The sequence below is a fragment of the Hemitrygon akajei genome, chromosome 6, assembly GCF_048418815.1.
Source record: "Hemitrygon akajei chromosome 6, sHemAka1.3, whole genome shotgun sequence".
Lineage (NCBI taxonomy): Eukaryota > Metazoa > Chordata > Chondrichthyes > Myliobatiformes > Dasyatidae > Hemitrygon > Hemitrygon akajei.
In genome coordinates this window covers 91,826,941-91,849,717 of record NC_133129.1, presented here as the reverse complement: position 1 = coordinate 91,849,717, position 22,777 = coordinate 91,826,941, and the positions used below count along the sequence as shown (strand labels likewise).

Below are 22,777 nucleotides of genomic sequence, written 5' to 3'. Positions count from 1 at the left end.
AACAAAGAAACCTAATAGAACCCATTTTAAAAGAAGACTGTCAAATGTGCAGAAAAAGAACAAATCGTGCCATCATCAAAGGCAAACTAGCGATTGAAGTTCTGGAAAGTGAGTCCGCAGCCACAAAGCCAGTCATCACTGCAGCCGAATCAAAAGCCCGTTAGTTGCAGGCCACAGTTCAGGGCAGAGACGGGTAAACCTTGCAGAGCAATGAGTTGAACCAGCCCCAACACCCTGACCTTTACAGTCTGGTCCAGCACTTAGGTCATGCAAATGACAGTCCATTTCCCTCACTGACTCGCTGAATTTTTCCAGCGTTTTACTATTCTGAAATTGGGTCTCAGGTCTGAAGCAGAAATCTTCTGGAATACGTTTTATTACTTGTTAATTTATTTTATTACCTTATGTGTTATGTGTGTGAGTTATATATACTGTGTTGTGCACCTTGGTCCGCAGGAAAATTGTTTCATTTGGCGATGTACACGTGTACGGTTGAATGACCATAAACTGAGCTTGAACTTGGACTGAACAGGGTCGGTGACGTGTGAAAGGGAGTGGGTGTGAGTTGGGGGGGGGGAGGCAGAAATTGGATGGTGGGGTTTATAGAAAGAGAAGGTATCACAAATATCAGGCACACACACGAGATGAGCTCATATCTTGATCATCCTTCTCTCCCCCCACCTTCGCACCCTGCAGGATAACGTCATTGAAGACCTGATGATCGTGGACCCCAAGTATCACCGGCACTTTGTGGCACGCCGGGGCCAGGTGCTGCGGGAGATCGCCGAGGAGTACGGGGGTGTGACCGTCAGCTTCCCCCGTACCGGGGTGCAGAGTGACAGGGTGACACTGAAGGGAGCGAAGGATTGCGTGGAGGCAGCCAAACGCCGGATACAGGAGATCATTGGGGACCTGGTGAGCACGTCGCACAGTCTGTACCACCGCTCACAACCACCCACCCATTCGTTTATCTTGTGTCATAGTCACCACTGTGCACAGCAGAACCCAATGACTGAGACCCCATGTGGAAATTCACAAATTACCATCCAAAATATTTGAGACAACAGGCTCAGTTTTACTATCACTGTCGTATATGATAATGGAATTTGCTGTACAGTGTAAAATTATAAAAATCACAATCAGGTTTAATATCACCAGCTTTTGTCATGAAATTTGTTGTTATGCAGCAGCAGTACATTGCAATAAAAATAATAAAACTGTGAATCACTAAGATATGTATTAAAAAGTTAAGTTCAATAATTAGTGCAAAAAAGCAGTGAGGTAGTGTTCTTGAGTTCAATGTCCATTCAGAAATCAGATGGCAGAGGGAAAGAAGTTGTTCCCGAATTGCTGAGTGTGTGTCTTCAGGCTTCTATATCTCCTCCTTGATGGTAGCAATGAGAAGAGGGCATGTCCTGGGTGATGGGGATCCCCGAAGTCCTGGATGCTGGAGAGGCTAGTACCCTTGACGGAGCTGACTAAGTTTACAACTCTATGCAGCTCATTTCGATCCAGTGCGGTGCCCCCCCCCCCACCCATGCCAGATGGTGATGCGGCTAATTAGAAAGCGCTCCACGGCAAATTAAGTAATACAAAATTAAAGGAAAAATGACATGTTGATGAAGCTTTCAGGAATCTGATGGCGGGTGGGCAAGGAGTTCTTTCTGAACCGATGAATGTGTATTTTATTCTCCTGCACCTCCTTGCTAATGGGAGTAATGAGAGGAAGGCATGTTCCAAATGGTGTTGCCTTTTAGAGGTGCTAACTTCTTGAGGTACTGCCTCTTGAAGATGATGGTAGGGAGAGTTGTGCCAGTGATGGAGCCCTCTACAGTCTTTGTAATACTGTGCATTGTAGGCTCTATCATGGTCGTCATCATCGTTTTGTGCCGTGTTGTATGACATGGATGATCACGGTCTGTCCATGACCATGATCATTCTTGGCAGATTTTTCTACAGAAGTGGTTTGCCGTTGCTTTCTTCTGGGCAGTGTCTTTACAAGATGGGTGACCCCAGTCATTACCAGTATCTTCAAGATAGGCTACCTGGCATCACTGGTTGCATAGCCAGGACTTGTGATATCCACCAGCTGCTCATACGACCACCCATCGCCTGCTCCCATGGCTTCACATGACACTGATCCGGGGGTGGGGGTGAAGGAGATGGGAGAAAGGGGGGGGTTGCTAAGCAGGTGCCACACCTTGCCCAAGGGTGACCTACAGGCTAGTAGAGGAAAGGAGCAGCTTAATCCTCCTGTGGTAGAGACATCTCTCCACTCTGCCATCCCACCTATATTAGGTGATAATGCAGCCAGTCAAAAAACTGGCAAAAAACAGTCAAAAAAATATCTCTAGAAACTTACAAGAGTCTTTGGTGACAAAAATCTCAATCCTCTAACGAAGTAGGGCCATTGCCTTCTTCATGATTGCATCAGTGGGTTGGGCCCAGGACAGATCCTTAGATGTTGGCACCCAGGAGCTTGAAGCTGCTCACTCTCCACTGCTAAGCCCTCAGTGAGGACTAGTGTGTATACAGATATGGAATATGGGGGTGTGTGGTTGCTTATTGTTATATGCATGAGTAGTGAGGTACAGATACAGGTTCCCCCGCTATCTGAAGGTAGAGCGTTCCTATGAAACTGTTTGTAATCCGAAATGTCGTAAAGCAAAGAAGCAATTACCATTAATTTATATGAGAAAAATTTTTGAGCGTTCCCAGACTCAAAAATATAACCTACCAAATCAAACCAAATAACACATAAAATCTAAAATAACATGAACATATAGTAAAAGCAAGAATGATATGATAAATATACAGCCTATATAAAGTAGAAATATTGAATTTACGGTGTAGTTTCACTTATCAAAATCAGGCCAAAATTGATTTGGAGAAAAAAAATCGGCACGTACACGCATGCGCAAACAACTGCCCGCACAAGGCTTCACAGTCATGGTAGTCTTTTAGGGGTAAACACACATATAAAGCGGGCGTCTTTTTTCGTAAAAGCGAAAATCCTCTTTGGTTAGCAAAAATAGGCACTAATGTTGGTCTTTCGTAACAGCAAGCTGTCGTAAAGCGAACGTTCGAAAAACGGGGGCCACCTGTACCATGCAAAACTCGTTTGTAGCAGCAGCACAGGCACATAAAAACAGACAAAACACACTGTAAATATGTTACACATAAATTATGCATACATTACACAATACTGTAAAGCAGCATAAGTCATTAGTTAAAAAAATACAATCACAGACAAGACAATGACAGTCCCTAGTGTTCCGGTGCTGAGGTAATGTTAGGGTTGTGCAAGCTGATTTAAGAGTGTGATATCTATTGGAAAAGGGAGAAAATTTCTTTAGCCACAGAGTGGTAAATCGGTGGAATTTGTTGCCACAGGTAGCTGTGGAGGCCAAATCATTGGGTATATTTAAGGCAGATGTTGATAGGTTCTTGATTAGTCAAGGCATGAAGGGATACTTGGAGAAGGCGAGAGATTGGGGCTGAGATGGAAATGAATCAGCCATGATCACATGGCAGAGCAGATTCAGTGGTCCAAAATGGCCTAATTCTGCTTCTATATGTTGTGATGTAAAACCTAGTCCCACTGAATTTGGATTTTAAAAAAGTGAGAGAGGCCCTCCATGGGTCGGAGTTGACCAAGGATGTTGCGTCCCAGCTGTCTCCTTGATAAACAAGCCAGGGCAGTATGATATGGAGAGTGAGCTGTTACCCATACAGCAGGCTCCCCCTCTCCATGCAGGTGATGAATCCAAAGGAATGGCAGAGACCGATACAGTTTGTCACCTGTGGCTTCGCTGGAGTTGCCAGTCAGCATTGAAATCGACGTAAGACTGCCTTAGAGACTCTAGCTCCAGATTTTTCCTTGAGGTTTACTCCCAAAGCTTTCCCCATAAGTGAGTTTTGAGACCAGAGTTTCCCTTCTAGGTGAACTGGCAACCATGGCTGACAAGCTCTGTGTGCCTAAAGTGATTGGTTTTAAAATACCAGTAAACCACCTTTTCCCCTTCTCCTGTCAGTAGAAATGGTTCCTCCAGGCTTAGTAGCTACGTGGTTGTCAGAGGCTATTTGAGATGCACACCATTGGGAGCATTTCATAGGTAGTGGGAGCTTATCTTCCTTACCACCATCCCCTCCCCTCCTGCTGTAACCACCCTAGGAAACCTAGGGTTCTTAACTTAGGCACAGATGCTGAGGCTTAACGTTATGGAAAATCGATGTAGGCCATTTCGTCAGAATGTAGCCCCTCATCATCGCCCTGTACTTGTTCTGATTTCTGTGTTTTCTTTGACCATGTCTTCACAGGAGGCACAGGTGACCCTGGAGTGTGTGATCCCACAGCGATTCCACCGAGCGGTCATGGGTCTGAAGGGCTCCAAGGTGCAGCAGATCACTAGGGACTGCGACGTACTGATCAAATTTCCTGAGCGAGATGACAACCAAGGTACGTTTCCGATGGCTGTCCGGCGGCCTCAGCATGATTCACATCCCAGAGCAACACAACAATCAGCTGATACTACCTTTCCTTTCAGTGAGTCCTGATAAAGAGTCTGGGCCCAAAATGTCGACAGTGCTTCTCCTTATCGATGCTGCCTGGCCTGCTGTGTTCCACCAGCATTTTGTGTGTGTTGTTCGAATCAGCTGAGGATCACGACAGGTCAGGCAGCATGTGTGGAGGGGAGTGGACGGTGAACGTTTGGGTCAAGGCCAGATGAAGGGTCTCGATCCCAAACATTAACACAACAGATGCTGCCTGACCCGTTGCGATTTCGTCATCTAGTTGTGTCTCTGTGAACTTTGACTCGACTCACTTGTTATTTTAGATCTGCTGGAGAGAGGTAAAGATAAGAATCAGTTTTATTTGTCACTTGCACATCAAAGCCTTCACTTCCGGTGCCAACGTAGCATGCCCACTACTTACTCGAATTCTCACCCATATGTCTTTGGACTGTCGGAGCAAACCGGAGCACCCAGAGGAGACGGTGGTATAGTGGTTAGTACAACGCTTTACAGTACCAGCAACCAGGGTTCATTTCCCACTGCTGCCTGTAAGGAGCTTGTACGTTCTCCCCATGACTGGTTTCCTCCCACATCGCAAAGACATACCAGTTGTAGGTTAATTGATCATTGTAGATTGTCCCGTGATGGGACTAGGATTAAACTCGGGGGTTGGTAGGAGCACGGCTCAAAGGGCTGGAAGGGCCATATCAACACTGTATGTCAGTCACTCAGACAATCCATCAACCAATCAATAAATAAATAGAAATTTACAAATAATACCCCAATGTTACCGCAGGCGTTACGCTAACCACTACACTACTGTGCCAATATTTTTGTTGTTGTCTTTTTAATTTAAAAAACAATTTTAAAAAATACTGATCGTTCGGCCATGTGTTGAGCAGCATCTCCCTCTGGGTTGGGATTGGAACAGAGTGCTGAGTGTTGGGGGGGGATTAGAGGAGTGTGGAGGAAGTTGAGGCAATTGACGTTCAGATTCAGTTTCTTGTTGTGCACATCAGGATGTAATGAAATGTCTTCCTCCTGTGAAACTCATAGTAAAGGCTGGCAGTGTTAGATATGTGTGGAGCAAGGGTGACAACAGAGTGTTATGATTTGACATTTATCTGCATCCTGTTAGCCACGGTACATGCTGTGCAATTCACTGTGCGGGAGCTACAAACCAGACCCAACGACGAGAAAACATGCACACTCAAAATCCTAGAGAGAGCCCTCCGCACACGGGAGGCCCGATTGATCCGACACAGTTCAAACCTCTCCCTTGTAGATGGGGATCCCAGAGGAAGAAAATAAATGAGTAATCTGAGAAAAGTTATGAATTGTCTCAAAGGTTCATTTATTACCAAGTATGTATGCCGTACACAACTCTGAGATTCGTCTTCTCCAGATAGCCGCCAAACAAGGAAAAACCATGGAAGTTGTTCAAAGAGAAACATCAAACCCACCCCCCACACACAAAAAAAAAAGTGGCAGCTTGATCATCAACCCACCCCAACCTCCTCCACCCACACTAAACAAACAACAAAGAACGGGCAGAAACAAAATATAAAAATCATAAGACTGGAAAATGTCTACGGTCCAATCCATAAACGTAGAACCTCGGTAACATCCTCCAGCATCATCAAAAGAGAGAGACACCAAGCGAACGCAGAGGCCTACAATCCAGGCACAGCGAGCTGACATCAGCAATAGGCCACACAGACTCTTCTCCAGCATCAGCTTGGTACCAGCCAACTGGCTGGTGCTCCTTTGTTGGGGGGGGGGGGGGGGGGGAGCGCGTAGCTTCTGTCTCTGTGCCTTGCTGGTTAGCTGATGTCGAGGTCAGTGGACTGGGAATCTTCTCTTCCCTTGATGAAGCGTCCATTGGTTCACCTGCTGGGACGATGGCTTCCTCAGCAGAGGACGCTGACTGCTGGTTGTCCAGCATGCGGCAGCACTAACCTGACTCAGTGAAAATGTTTAATCATGCTACTCCATTCTTGCTCCGTGCACACAGAACACTCAGCATCAGAGAGGGGGAGGTTGGGGCAAGGGGGCAGTGGTGAAGATCTGGCGGGGTTGGAGCTGGGGCAAGGCCTGGGCTTAGGAGAGTGTAACAGGAGGCGAGTGGGGAGCTCGGGAAAGAGATGAAGAAGGAAGGGGAAGTGTGGAGTGACAGCGGGGATCCGTGCTGAGAAAACAGGAGTGGAAGAATGAATCAGGATCAGGTTTATCGCCACTGACAGCAGTCATGAAATCAGTTATTTGGCAGTGCGGGCATAATAAACTACAATAAAATTAAATAGTGCAGAAGAGGAATTGCAAGATCATTCAGAAATCAGATGGCAGAGGAGAAGAAGCTGTTCCTTTGTGCTGAGTGTGGGTTTTCACCTCCTTCCTGGCGGTAGTAACAGGAAGAGAGCGTGTCTCGGATGGCTAGGGTCCTTAATGATGGATGCAGTCTTTTGAAGATGTCCTTGATGGTGTGGAGGGTAGTGCCCACGATGGAGCTGCCTGAATTGACAACCCTCTGCAGCCTCTTGTGATCCTGTGCAGTGGAGCCTTCATACGGGGTTGGGATGCACCCAGTCAGAATGCTCACCATCCTACATCTGTAGAAATGTGCTATTGTCCTTCAACTCTTAACAAAGCTGAGGCACTAGTGTCCCTTCTTCATGATTACGTCAGGATAAATCCTGTGGGATGTTGATGCCCAAGCGCTTGGAACGGGCTACCCTTTCTTGACCCTGTCCACTGCAGACCACTCGGTGAGGATTGGTGTGCGTCCTCCTAACTTCCCCTTCCTGCTGCCTTTGGTGACTTGATAGAGGTGTACAAGATGATAAGAGGCAAAGTTCGAGAGGACAGGCAGAGACTCTTTCCCAGGGCGAGAAAGTAGAGTGGGACATACAAGGTGGCACAGTAGGGTTATAGCTAGCACAATGCTTTACAACACCAGTTTTCCAGGGTTTAATTGCTGGTGCTGTTTGTAAGGAATTTGCACATTCTCCCTGTGACTGTATGGGTTTCCTCCCACAGTCCAAAGACGTACTAGCTGGTAGGTCATTGTAAATTGTCCTGTGGTATTAAATTGGGGGATTGCTGGGCTCAAAGGGCTGGAAAAGCCTACTCCATGTTGTATGTCAATAAATAAATAGATTAGAAGAACATATGGGGGGGGGGGGGGGTAATTTTTTTTACAAAGACCGTACTAGGTGTTTGGAAAACCCTGCCAGGGGTGGTAGTAAAGGCAGATACATTAGGGACATTTAGGAGACCATAAGACTTAGGTGCAGAATTAGGCCATTCGGTCCATCAAGCCTGCTCCACCATGGCTGATTTATTATCCCTCTCAACCCCATTCCTCTACCTTCTCCCTGTAACCTTTGATGCCCTGACTAATCAAGAACCAGTTAACCTCTTCTTTAAATATACCCAGTAACTTGGCCTCCACAGCCGTCCGTGGTAACGGATTCCTGAGACTCTTAGATCGGCAGCATGAATGTTAGAAAACTGGAGGGCTCTGTGGGAAGGAAGGGTTGGTTTGATCTCAGAGTAGGTTAAAAGGCAGGTACAACATTGTGGGCCGAAGGGACTGTACAGTGTTGTAATGTTCGGTGTTCCAAGTCGACAAGTAGCCATGTGGAAAACAAACACGAGCACATATGTATGGGGCCGAATGGCCTCCTTCTCTGCTAAATGCACTTGGAACGCAGAATCTCTGAACCCCGAGCTGTGAGCCCCTGTTCAGGCACCTTTGACTGTGTTACAGTTGGGCAACATACGAACAGCTGGTCGATGCTGCAGTATCACACTGGCATCTTGGTGCTTTTCCCTGTGTTGAAAACCTAATTGCCCATGACTGAAAGGTTGAAAGCTCCCTATAAATAGCTTGTCAGCAGGGGACTCAGCACTCCACTGAGGGTGGTTTCAACATGTTAATGAGGCGATCGGCCTCATTTACATGGGCTGATATTTGTTTAGCTGCTTGACTCTTATAATTACAACACATGGGGACCCAGACTCTGATATAAACCCTTTAACTCAGTAAGCGCGATTGTCTTCCTGGCAAAAGTACAAACCATCAAACATTTGTCTAATACCTCTACTCTGGGGTGAGACCAAGTGGAGAGGGTGGTGTTATGATATGGGGTAAAGGGGGGGGGGGGGGTAGAGGTCACGAGAGGTTCTGCCCCATGGAGTGAAGGGGTTTGGTTCCAGACCAAAGAGAGATCTGAACCACAGAGGGTTAGAGTCAGAGTCACACAGCATGGAAACCGACCCTTCAGCCCAACTGGTTCATGCTGACCAAGATTCCCATTTTAGACAGTCCTATTTGCCTGCAATGACCCTTTTAAACCTTTCCCATAGCGTCATAGACTGCTACAGCACAGAACCAGGCCCTTCGGCCCATCTAGTCTGTGTTGAACTATCTCCATTGACCTGCACCCAGACCATTGCCCTCCATACCCCTCCCATCCATGTACCTTTCCAAATACTGTTGTGTTAAAATTGAACTTGTATCTAACACTTTTGCTGGCAGCTCATTTAACACTCTCCTCACCATTTGGTTGAAGAAGGTCCCTCTCAAGTTCCCCTTTCACCTTTAGCCCAGGACCTCTAGTTCTAGTCTCGCCCAACCTGTCTATTCACATACCTGTCCAAGTACCTTCTAAATATTGTTAAAATACCTGTCTCAACCACTTCCTCTGGCAGCTCTGTCCACACTGACCACCCTTTGGGGGAAAATATTGACACCTCAAATTCCTTTCAAATTTCTCCTTTCTCATTTTAAACCTACGCCCTCCTGTTTGTGATTCCCTTAACTGTGGGAAGAAAACAGTGTGCATTCACTCTGCTCTTGCCCCTTGTGTTTTTATACACCGCTGTGGATGCACCCTCATCCTCCTACACTCCAGTGTTGTGGAAGGTTGCAGAGAAGGGAACACACACCAGTCCTCATAGAGGCTATCAGAGGTGGAGAGAGTGAGCAATTTCAAGTTCCTGGGTGGCAACATCTCTGAGGATCTCACCTGGACCCAACACGTCGATGCAGCCACAAAAAAGGCACGACAGCAGCCATAGTTCAATAGGAGTTTGAGACGATTTGGTATGTCACCAAAAACACGAGCAAGTTTCTACAGATATACTGTGGAGAGCATTCTGACTGGCTGCATCATTGTCTGGAATGGTGGGGGGTGGGAGCTACTGCACAGGATCAAAGTAAGCTGCAGAGAGTTGTAAACTTAGTTAGCTCCATCATTAAGAACCCCCTTCATCCAGGACATAGCTTCCGTAGTATTCAAGACATCTTCAAGGAGCGGTGCCTTAAAAAGGCGGCATCTGTCATTAAGGACCACCCCATCACCCAGGACATGCTCTGTTCTCATTGCTACCATCGAGGAGGAGATACAGGAGCAAACACTCGACAGTTCAGGAACGGCTTCGTCCCCTCTGCCATCCGATTTCTGAATGGACATTGAACCCGTGAACACTACCTCACTACTTCTTTTAAATTTCTTTTTATTTTGCACTACTTATTTAATTTAACTATTTAATATATATAATTGCTGTAATTCGGGTTTTTTCTGTGTGTCATTATGAATTGCATTGTACTGCTGCCGCAAAGACAACAAACTTCATGACATATGCCAGTGATATGAAACCTGATGCTGATTTTGATTGGGAGAGGAGGGTGTAGTTCAGGGGAAGGTTGGAGCTAACTGGGGACAGGTCTAGTTTTGGAGATGGGAGAGTGTGTAGTTAAATGGGTATCAGGCCTGGTTAGTTGAGATTGTGTCGTCTGTTGGTTGTCTGCTCAGTGGAGGTTTGGGGGAGCAAGGAACACAAGACAGTTCATCATAGAAACAGGCCTTTTGCACCATCCCGTCTGTTCCAAACGTGAAACCATGTTGATCTAAATCGCTTCTGCCTGCACACAGTCCCTATCCCTCCATTCCCTGCATATTCACATGCCTCTTAAAACCTGTCATATCTACTTCCACCACTATCCCCGCACATCTCCTTTAAACTTTTCCCCCTTGTCGTAGTTACTTGAAAACAAAAAAAAAGACCTGAGAGACTGAGCCAGGGTACTCGGCTCTATATGACCCACTTCCAAATAACGAACTTCCAAATCGATAAAAAGTACGTTCGATCCTTTATAGTGAAACCATGGCGGAGAGGGTGTTTCCTGTGGTGGGGAGTCTAAGAGCAGAGGGTCAGCCTCTGGATAGAGAGACATCCATTTAGAAAAGAGATAAGAAGGAATTCACCAGACAGTGGTGAATCTGTGGAATTCATTGCCACAGGAAACCCAGTCTCTATGTTATTTAAGGTAGAGGTTGATTGATCCTTGATTAGTCAGGGTTTGAAAGGATATGGAGAGAAGGCTGAGACAGAAAATGGATCAGCCAGGATGAAATGGTGCAGCAGACAGCCTAATGCTTCTATATTTTATGGTCCTCATGGAAACCAGCAAAGAGGAACAATCTTGTAGCGATTTAAAGAAAACTAAATTGGTGGTGTAGAGTTCAAATTAGCATAGCTAAGCATTCTAATAACTTCCCAATTAGCAATCTGGTAGCAAAGTAACGAAGTTAGTGTATTTAAACTGTCTAATAAGTTACAATTAACAGTCAAGAAAAAAAACCAATGTCATTGGCTTACTCTCCACTAGATTAAACTAGACAACTAACAAAATGAGAATACATAACTATACTTATTCGCTTCCACCGCGCCCCAACCCACATGACAGATTACCATAATAAACGCGCCACAAACTACAATGCTGTCAGAAAATAGATACATGGCCCCAACGGACGGAATAAATTCATGGCTCCTACACCCCTCTCACCTTAAATGCATGTCCTCTAGTATTAGATGTTTGGACCATAAGACATACAAGCAGACTTAGGCCATTCACCCCAGCGAGGCTGAACAAATTTGTTTTCTCTGGAGAAGCAGAGGCTGAGGGGAGATCTGACAGAGGTTTATAAGATTATCGATAGAGTGGACAGAGAATATGTTTCCCAGGGTTGAAATGTCTAATACCAGAGGGCATGCATTGAAGGTGAGAGGGGGTAGGTTCAAAGGAGATGTGAGGGGTAAGTGTTTTACTCGGAGAATGGTGGATGTCTGGAATGCTCTGCCTGGTATGGTGGTAGAGGCAAATACATTGGAGGCTTTTAAGAGATGTTTGGAAAGGCTCCTGGATGTGAGGAGGCTGGAGGGAGGGATGTGGACATGCTGTAGGTAGGAGGGGTTAGTGTTTATGTGTTTTTGATTTGCTTCACTGGTTTGGCAAAACATTTGGGCCAAATGGCCTGTTCCTTTCCCACAGGTCTCCCCTCAGCCTCCGACACTGTGGGGAGAACACATCAAGTTTATATGTTCTCCCTGTGACAGTTTGGCTTTTCCCCTACCTCCCAAAGATGTGCAGGGTGGTGGGTTAATTGTTTGTTGTACATTTCCTCCAAGTGTGTAGGTGAGGAGTCGGATCTGTCAATGTAAATGGGTGTTGAATGGTTGTTGTGTCCAAAGGGCCTCCTTCATTGCTGTTTGGTGCATCATTAAAAAAACAGTGGAAACCAGATTAAAACACACACCCACACCCACCCACCTGGAGGAACTCAGCAGGTCAGCACCAGGGAGCTGTGAATGCTGGGAGAGGAAGGCTGTTTTTGGCCCTAGGGATGGGCTTACGACATGCAGGCATGTAAACGTGAGGCCACCGTCAGTCAGAGTCATCTATGGATGTTGTGTCCTAGCTGTGTAGATAAGCAAGCCTGGGCAGTACGATATGGAGAGCAAGCTTCCCCTCTCCACGCAGCTGCTGAATCCAGAGGGACAGTGGATACCGATACAGTTTGACATCAGGGGTTGCCAGTCAGTGTTGAACTCAACATAGGACTGCTTGAGGGACTCCAGCTCCAGATTTTTCCCTCGGAGCTTACTCCTGAAACCTTCCCCAGGAGTGGATATGGCCGCAAAGCAGCAGACGTTTGAGATCAGAGTTTTCCTTCTCCTAGATGAGTTGCCAGCCACAGCTGATGAGCCCCATCTGCCCAAAGTGACTGGTTTTAAGGTGTCAGTAACCCACCTTTGTCCCTTCTCCTGTCAGTAGAAATAAAATCACCGGGCTTAGTAGCTAAGCTACACGTGAAAGCCAGGAGCTGGACTTGGCTGTCAGAGGCTATTTGAGGCGCACGCCATTGGGAGTATTTAAGAGGTAGGGGAGCTTGATCCCATTCCCACCCCTGGCTATAACAACCTTAAGGAGCCTGAGACATATAATCAGACAGAGGCACAGGCTGCCAAGACAGGGATAGTCTAACGTGCCAGTCTCTCTCTGCCTAATGTGATGGGGGCAGTCTGACCAGTGCTGGTATCTGTTGAACAGGTCCAGACCTGCACCCTCAGGAGAACGGTGACCTGAGCTCCGACCTTCGGGAGACGGAGCACCCTCCCAGGAAGTGTGACGTCATCGTGATCTCAGGCCGGAAGGAGAAGTGCGAGGCAGCTCGTGAAGCATTGCTGGTAGGTCATACCGTCAGCCAGGCAACCAAGGGCCTGCTGTCCTGGTCCCGGTATCTCGCCAGTGCTTGAGAGTCAGACGGCTGGCGTCTGCCACCTTTCAGGCTATACTGAGATTCCTGGGGTACCGTCTTCCATCATGGCCCAGTCTGGAGGGGAACTTCCAGGACAGAAAAGAGGAAATCTAGCTCTCCCGACGTCCCTCCAACCCAGCCACAATTTCAAATTCAAGTTTATTGTCATCTAACTCTGTGTGTGTGTGTGTGTGTGTGCGCGCTGTGTAATCCAGTAAACATCATGTAAAGATCGAATAGAGATAAAGATTAGTTTTATTTGTCATATGTACATAAAAACGTGCAGTGAAATGCACAATTTGTGTCAATAACCACCATAGTCTGAGGCTGAATATGGGGGTGGTGGGTGAGGGGCAGCCTGCCAGTGTCATCACCCTTCCAATGCCAGCAACTCACTCGTCCTATGTGTTTGGAATGTGGGAGGAAACCAGAGCACCTGATGGGAATCTGGTGGTCACAGGGAAAACGTACGAGTTCCTTACAGACAGCAGAAGAATTGAACCTGGATCACTGGCGCTGTAATAGCGTATGCTATTGTGCTGCCCTGTACTCATTCCCCAGGGACACCCATATGGGGCCGTAACCTTGGAAGATGCCCAGGCAGAGCACAAGGTTGGAAAATGTGGTCATTTTCAAACAGGACGTACTCAGCAAGGCTCAGAGCAGACTGATGAGATTCCCAAACCTATCCTCCCTCCATAACAGGTGCCAAAGACCAGGAGCTTTAGAGGTAAAGTGTGCCACTTAGAGGGTAGGTCCCTAAAATAGTCACTGAGAGCCTGTAATCTCTTGCCTTCTTTGTGTACATGGAATACAGACTCATCAAGGTCCAGGACAACATGAGCCAACAAAAATCAGTTGTCAAAATTGCTGAGGAGGGCTCCTATAAAGAACGATCATCTCTGAAAGCTCCTCTTGCTAGTTGTGTGATGGGTGTAGAGACCTCTCTACACTGTGCTTTGGGACTGTGAAAGGACAGTGTAGAGGGAGCTTCACTCTGTGTCTGACCCTGGGACTGTGAAAGGACAGTGTAGAGGGAGCTTCACTCTGTGTCTGACCCTGGGAGTGTGTGATGGGACAGTGTAGAGGGAGCTTCACTCTGTGTCTGACCCTGGGAGTGTGTGATGGGACAGTGTAGAGGGAGTTTCACTCTGTGTCTGACCCTGGGAGTGTGTGATGGGACAGTGTAGAGGGAGCTTCACTCTGTGTCTGACCCTGAGAGTGTGTGATGGGACAGTGTGGAGGGAGCTTCACTCTGTGTCTGACCCTGAGAGTGTGTGATGGGACAGTGTGGAGGGAGCTTCACTCTGTGTCTGACCCTGGGAGTGTGTGATGGGTCAGTGTAGAGGGAGCTTCACTCTGTGTTTGACCCTGGGAGTGTGTGATGGGACAGTGTGGAGGGAGCTTCACTCTGTGTCTGACCCTGGGAGTGTGTGATGGGACAGTGTGGAGGGAGCTTCACTCTGCGTCTGACCCTGGGAGTGTGTGATGGGACAGTGTAGAGGGAGCTTCACTCTGTGTCTGACCCTGGGAGTGTGTGATGGGAGAGTTTAGAGGGAGCTTCACTCTGTGTCTGACCCTGGGAGTGTGTGATGGGAGAGTTTAGAGGGAGCTTCACTCTGTGTCTGACCCTGGGAGTGTGTGATTGGACAGTGTAGAGGGAGCTTCAATCTGTGTCTGACCCATTCTATCCTTTCCCTGGGTGAAGTTTTGATTTGAGAAACGAGGGCTGTCACTGCTTATCTGCTGAGCATCAAAGTAATATGGAGTGCGTGTTTTTGAGTGAAGGACAATCCTTTAGGCTGAGCCTGATGCAGCTGTTGTATTGCCCAGGCCCTGGTCCCTGTCACTGTGGATCTTGAAGTTCCATTTGACCTGCATCGGTACATCATCGGGCAGAAGGGCAGCGGCATTCGCAAAATGATGGAAGAATACGAGGTATGTACAGAATGCACAAGGTTGGAAACCAGTAAACCAACTATTATTGTCACTTATATATGTACCAAAATAGAGCGCAAAGCTTATCTGCACACTTTTCATACAGATCAAATCACGGCAACTGCTCTGCACATAACCACAAGAAACTGCAGTGTGTTTTGGACACAGCTCAGCACCTCCCTCTCTCTGTTCGTTGAATGCTTGTGGGTCTTTTTTTTATATGAGTTCTTTTGAGTTTCTTTGTTTTGTGGCAGCCTGTTAGATGAATCTCAAGGTTGTGTAATGGATACATACGTCGATGATAGATGTACTTTGAACTATGTGACATCAAGAGTCTATCTTATGGAGCAAGTGAGCTATATATAATAAGTCTTAAACCAGTTAAAAGTTGTCCTTGAGCCTGCTGGTGTGTGCTTTCAGGCTTTTGTATCTCCTGTGATGGGAGAGTGGGTAGAGGGTCTTTGATTATGCTTACTGCTTCACTGAGATGGTGAGACCTGTAGACTGAGTCCATGGAGGGGAGGTTGTTCCCTGTGATGTGCTGAGTTGGGTCCTCAGCTCTCAGCAGTTGCTTGCGGTCATGTGCAGACCAGTTGTCATACCAATCCATTATCTGCCCAGACCGAATATTTTCTATGGTACATCGATAAAAATTAGTAAGGCTCGAGGAGTCTAGCACCCAATACACTTGAAGCGCTGTATTTAGACTGGATGGAAGGAAGTGATGACCTGTGATGGGCTGAGCAATCCATTCTCCACAAGTTCAGCCGGTCAGAGCTGTTACCACAGCAGGCTTTCCACCCATGACCTCCCAGCTTCTTACTTCATCCCCCCTCTCCCACCCACCTGGCTTCACCCTATCACCTAGCTTGTTCTCTTTCTCCTCCCCCTACCTTTTTATTCTGGCATCGGTCCCTTATTGAAGGGTCTCAACTTGAACGAGTGACTGTCTATTCATTTCCATAGATCCTGCCTGACCTGCTGGGTTCCTCCAGCACTTTGTGTGTGTTGCTCTGGATTTCCAGCATCTGCAGAATCTCGTGTTTACAAAGTATAACCCGTCTATAGCAAACCTGTAGAAGTTCAAGAGAATCACTTGTTGGTGCTAGTTCTAAATCCTGGAACTTGATCCCTACTGTGGGAGTGTCTCTTCCATTACACTCTAGGTGTTGTAACGTGAACAGAGTCACCAGAGAGACACTGAAGCTATTGGATATAGAAGTGTTTTATTCAACAATGTTGAGCAACAGGCATCATATTGAGACCCTTTCAGAGGAAGAGGCCTGTTTGATACGATATTACATGATATTTTATATGCTTGAAGATCAAAGGACAATTCTATAGTTACAATATATCCACAATGCTTCCTTTGAACTTCATACATCTTTCACACCTCCTCGTTCGCATCCACAGCTCCAGGAAACAGGGCTGCATTTTAAATTTAATCATCAATCCACATTCAGGTCTAAAGATTGGTTGCTGAAGTTAATGTTTACTCTGTACCCAAATTCCAGAATATGTCTGAACGTGCAGCAGCAGTTCAGGAAGGCAGCTCACTGCCACCTTCCCAAGGGCAGTAAATGCAGGCCCAGTTATGTGTGTACAAATCCTCTAAAGTGGATTTTAAACATCTGAGGGAGCATGGTTTCCAGGGGTGCCAAGATAGAAAAGAGGGATTGCTTTGCTGACAACTGGCATGGATTTGATGGGCAGAATAGCCTGCATCTATATAAAGTATCTATCTATCTATCATCATAAGAAGATGTGCTTTCTCACAAGGTTTGCCATTGTATTGACTTGCCCTGCACAGCAGCACCGCCAAGTGGCTGGTGGTCGTTCTGCAGCCATTTATATTCCAGATCTGATCCTTCTCACACTGCCCAAGACTCAGAATCAGGTTTATTATCACTGACATGTGTCGCAAAACCTGTTGGTGTTTTTTTTTTTGATAGCAGTACAGTGCAAGGTGTAAAAGTAAATTGTGCAAAAAATGGAGTGATGTGTTGGTGTTCGTGGGTTCCAGTGGCAGAGGGGAAGAAGCTGTTACTGAATTGTTGAGTGTGCAGTTTCATGCTTCTGTTCCTCCTCCCTGATGGTAGTAACGAGAAGAGAGTATGTCCCAGATGGGGAGGGTCCTTAAAGCCCTCTTGAGGTAGTAATGAGAAAAGGGTATGTTCCAGGTGGTGAGGGTTGAAAGGTTACAGATGTGGTTGATGGGTCAGCACAGTCTCAGTGGGTCAAAGAGCCTGTTTCTGTGTTATATCTCTCTATAACTTTAAGTTGAACATCAGGTTGGACTGCAGGCCACTTGGTGGTGCTGTCAGGACAAGGCAGTATAATAGCACCAGGGTCTTGTTTGGACTGGAGAAACTTTAGTGATGGGGATTGATTGGACATGCTGGGCTTGTTTATCCTGGAGCGAAGGAGGCTAAGGGGTGACCTGAAGGGTATAAGATTAGGAGAGGCAACGACTGGATCAATAGAAGTGTGGACTCTCTGCCTCGTTAAAGCAGCCAGCATGATCAAAGACCCCACCTACCCTGGGCATTCTCTCTTCCCTCTCCCACTGGGCAAAAGATACAAAAGCCTGAAAGCCCATGCCACCAGGCTCAAGGACAGCTTCCACCCCACTGTTATCAGACTCTGTATGGCCTTCTTGTGCAATAAAATAGATTCTCGGCCTCACAATCTACCTGGTTATAATCTTGCACCTTATTGTTCTCCTGCACTATACTTGGTCAGTAATTTGTGCACTTCACTCTGTATTCCATTGTTGTTTTACCTTGTTGTACCTCAATCCAACGTGTAATGATTTGATCTGCATGAACAGTATGCAAGGCCAGCTTTTAACTGTATCTTGATACAAGATTATGTATTGCACTGTACGGCTGTCCCCCAAAAATAACAAATTTCATGATACATGTGAGTGATGAAGAACCTGATTCTGACATGGGTTTCTGTTATGGACTGAGAGTGGGAAGGGGGCAGGGAGAGGGGATTCATGGTTGGGGAGGGGGGAAGAGAGGGGCCGGGAAGCACTAGAGAGACATTCTGTAATAATAAACCATTTGTTTGGAATCAAATGACCTTGCCTAGTGTCTCAAGGCTGGGTGTGTCGGCACCCCCATCCCCTGCCCTTGGGACTCCTTTGCCACCTGTCCCACACCCCTCCCGTGGCGCTCCACCCTCACCGTTCCCAACAAGCTTGGCTCCTGCCAGATTTAGAAACTCGCTCTCCTCTCCACATTTACAAATACAGTACTGTGCAATAGTCTTAGGCATCCTATGTACTATGTGCCTAAGACTTGCACAGCACTGTACATGTGACAATAATAAACCAATACCTATATTAAAACAAGAGGACAGGGGTTTAAGGTGGGAGGAAGGAGTTCTAAAGGGGATCTGAGGGATAAGAAAGTGGCTGACATGAGGCAGGTGCCACCTATGGGATCAGATACAATCACAATATGTAAGCAGTATTTAGACACCACTTATGGGCACTTACGCACCGGAGGATGCTGTGTTGGTACTGCCCTCACTGAGGTGTTGTAACATCAACTAGACAGTAAGCCAAACTCCACTCGAAGATGACATGAGAGTCAGGATGTAGTCTCCGTGCTCCTTGGTTTTATTGCTGACTTGGTGAATAAGGGGTGAAACTGAAAAACAACGACGCTTCTTCCATTTACACAAGTAAATATACACAGATAAGTAAGAACGTAGTTAAGTTTCCTCCAGCTAAATATTATAAGATTCTGACAAGTACTACAGTTAAATAATATGTGTAAACCATTAGCATCTAGGTTAGTGTCTAGTAAACTCAAAAATAACTAATATTTAGCAAAATCTTATTGATATTTTTAGATTAACTTCTAAACATAACACCACTTACAAGCACAAAATGCTGGTGGAACACAGCAGGCTAGGCAGCATCTATAGGGAGAAGCGATGTCGACGTTTCGGGCCGAGACCCTTCGTCAGGACTAACCGAAACGTCGACAGCGCTTCTCCCTATAGATGCTGCCTAGCCTGCTGTGTTCCACCAGCATTTTGTGTGTGTTGTTGTTTGAATTTCCAGCATCTGCAGATTTCCTCGTGGTTACCACTTACAAGCAAGGCTTTTGCTGGGTAAACAACAGGTAGAAACTTCTTTAACTCCTATCACAAACCTCTGGCTTTTTGCCAATCGAAATGCTTTCCTACTTCCTGACTGCACAGGAAGTGACCTAATACAGGTCTGAAACTCAAAATAAAAGCTCAGAAACAATCAGTTGCCTCAAGGGCAGAATAAACCAAATATGCGGAATAGGATGGGCAGAGAGGGTTTGGCATGGGTGTTGTGGTGGTCCGAGAAACCTGCTGTACTGTATCTGAATCAGGTTTACTGTGTTTGACGTGTCATGAAGTTTGTTGTTGTGCATCAGCAGTACCTTGCAAGGCATAAAAATTACTATAAGTTACAAAAATAAATAGTGTAAAAGCAGAATAGTGATGTAGACCGTTGAGAAATCTGATAGCCGAGGGGATAAAGCTGTTCCTAATGCACTGAGTGTGGGTCTTTAGGCCCATGAAGGTAGTGGTCTGTGACTCCCTGATTGTGACTCAGTTACTCTAAATTTACTCAATAATCTAGCAAACACCTTCTGCCCCTGCCTTTTGCAGGTGAATATCGCAGTACCCCCTCCAGACCAACAGTCCGATGTCATCAAGATCACCGGCTTGACGGCCAACCTGGAGCGAGCTCGGGCCGGGGTCCTGGAGCGGGTCAGAGAGCTGCAGGCGGAGCAGGAGGACCGGGTAAGTCCCCAAGCCCCCAGTTGTCGCATAGAAGCAACCGCGACTGCTCCAGGTTAACCAGGTTTGTAGTGCGAAATAAAACTCTGCCACATGTTGGTCATCATTCAATGTACAAGCCCCTGCCCGTCACTGCCAAATGAACAACTCCCTCTCAAAAGTCCTGAGAGGTCTCGATGGGTGGATATGAAGAGGAAGTTTCCCCTTAAAATCTAGAACTAGACATCAAACCACATTTAATATTGCTGTTTATATTGTAAATACATGCCAGTACTTATGTATTCACATTTTATTCCCTATTTTAACCTCTTGTACCAACGCACCACCACAATCGAAACAGTGTTCTTCTGGGGCCAAGGTGCAAAGCATATGCAGCACATTCAAAGTAGCAAGCTGAAAAACACAGTCATGTTAAAAAAAATATATATATATGTATATATATGAGCATCCTCACCACATTCTACACAGAGGTTGTACTGAGAGCATCCTGAGCAACTGCATCACTGCCTGGTTCGGAAATTACACCATCTTGGATCGCAAGACCCTGCAGCGGATAGTGAGGTCAGCTGAGAAGATCATCGGGGTCTCTCTTCCCGCCATCACGGACATTTACACCACACGCTGCATCCGCAAAGCAAACGGCATTATGAAAGACCCCGCGCACCCCTCATACAAACTCTTCTCCCTCCTGCCGTCTGGGAAAAGGCACCAAAGCATCTGGGCTCTCACAACCAGACTATGTAACAGTTTCTTCCCCCAAGCTATCAGACTCCTCAATACCCAGAGCCTGGACTGACACCAACTTACTGCCCTCTACTGTGCCTATTGTCTTGTTTATTATTTATTGTAATGCCTACACTGTTTTGTGCACTTTATGCAGTCTTGGGTAGGACTATAGTCTAGTGTAGTTTTTGTGTTGTTTTACGTAGTTCAGTGTAGTTTTTGTATTGTTTCATGTAGCATCATGGTCCTGAAAAACGTTGTCTCGATTTTACTGTTTACTGCACCAACAGTTATGGTCGAAATGACAATAAAAAGTGACTTGACTTGAGCGACATGTCGGGCAAATTGATGGTATGCACACAATCCAGCATGTCATTCCATCAGTTGAACACTGGAGGGCAGCACCAACAGGGGTGGCCTGCCCCCAATCAACCACGGTCACCATGCTACCCTGTCTCCAGCATCTCCTCTCCTGGACTGCAGCAGTAGGCAAGCCTGCATCTTGGGGCCTAGTGGACTCACTACAATCGAAGCCAGGCAACTCCCCACACTGTCTGTCGCACCACCAAACAAGGGAAACAGGCCTGAGGCATTTTACGTTATTAATGTCCAACAGGGTCTTGTGATCATTAGAGAAACATCCAAGGGAGTCACCCACAAATAAATTTGATCCTTGGTCCTTGAAAATAAGGGGCCATCCATTTTAAAAAGCTGACGTGAATTTTCTATCTTTCGGATGGCTGCAGTCTTACTCTCCGTCTCAGAAGCGGGTGGAAGCAGAGTTTTGTGAATCTTTTTAAGGCAGTGATCAATAGATTCTTGATGGACAGAGTGGGTAAAGGGTGGGAGAGGCTGCTGCTGGATTATCCAAGATCGAACTGAATAGTTGATTCCTCTCCCTGATTTGTCAGACATCCCACCTCTCCCGGAAGTTCTGGGAGTCTCCTGCATATTGATAGCGGCTCCCTGACGCCCACGTTATATAAAATATCCCAGAAATCGATTTTTTTGAGAGGGGGAGGGAGCATCCTGATTGGTCTGTCTTCGTGCTAAGTAGACCTATCAGTTTTCTCTGTGGGCGGGCTTTACAGTCGACCTCAAAAATAATGACAGTGTTGCTTGCTGCAGTGTTTGCAACAGTGACTTTTCTATTGCCCACGGTGGGTTAAAATGTAAAAGACATGTTGAGGTGAGTTTAACAGGTGTCACTCGTTCATTAGCATAGCTAACGTTATTTAAATTCCATGATAATATAAATACATATTTTAGGTCATATTTTCTGCATATACCCAACTTAGTTTACAGATGAGACAAAATCAGTAAATAAAGTATTACATACACACTTGGAGGTCGTCGGGGGAGGGGTATGGGGTTGCGGGGGGTGGGGGTGCTACCTCCCTGACATGAGTTTTTGCAGGGTGGGATGTCTGCGATTTGTACATTTGTCTATGTTGAGGTAAGCAGGAACCCCGCAGTGCAGGAGCTGGTATCAGGAAAAATAAATAGTGAATCACAGATGTTGAAGGACTGGTTCAAATATCAGCCTCAAATGTGTGTTATGAAGAAGAGAGGGGTGGAGGTAAAGAGGTTTTGTTCGTTCGTTATGTGCTGGTGTCGTATGTGACGTGGATGATTATGGTCTTTCGGTGACCATGATAGTACTTGGCAAATTTTTCTACAGAAGTGCTTTGCCATTTGCTTTCATCTGGGCAGTGTCTTTACAAAACGGGTGACCCCAGCCATTATCAGTACTCTTCAGAGATTGCCTGTCTGATGTTAGATAACCAGGACTTGTGATCTGCACCGGCTGCTCATACGACCATCCACCACCTGATCCCATGGCTTCACGTGACCCTTATCGGGGGTGCTAGAGACATATCTCCACCCTGACACCCATGGAGTGGTTTGGGAGGTGCATTCCATAATGTCTGGATCTGGTAGCTCAAGGTTTTACTGCTATGTGTTCCCTTGCTGTCGGGGAAGATGGTGGGCATAGAATCAGTCATCCAGCTCAAAGGGAACTGGAGATCCCTCACATCAGATAATACGGCATAGGAGCTGGTCCTTTGGCCCACCATATTTGTGCTGTGTATGATGCCAATTTAAACTGCACAAGTGCCTGTGAATGGATTATAATCCCTCCATTCCTTGCCTGTTCAGCTATGTCTAAGTGCTTCCTGTCTCACCTATCAAACAAACTC

The 22,777-nt window shown here is 46.4% G+C and overlaps 1 protein-coding gene across 2 annotated transcripts in view; it reads left to right on the top strand.

Annotated features, from left to right (window-relative positions):
• LOC140729269 (vigilin-like) overlaps nucleotides 1–22,777 on the top strand; it is a 211,851-nt gene that overhangs the window by 167,312 nt on the left and 21,762 nt on the right. For both annotated transcript variants that reach the window (XM_073048850.1, XM_073048851.1), the window contains exons 19-23: nucleotides 697–915; nucleotides 4,321–4,459; nucleotides 12,914–13,050; nucleotides 14,955–15,059; nucleotides 19,722–19,856. In XM_073048850.1, coding sequence (XP_072904951.1) covers nucleotides 697–915; nucleotides 4,321–4,459; nucleotides 12,914–13,050; nucleotides 14,955–15,059; nucleotides 19,722–19,856 — 735 coding nt within the window. The remainder of the gene's footprint in view (nucleotides 1–696; nucleotides 916–4,320; nucleotides 4,460–12,913; nucleotides 13,051–14,954; nucleotides 15,060–19,721; nucleotides 19,857–22,777) is intronic.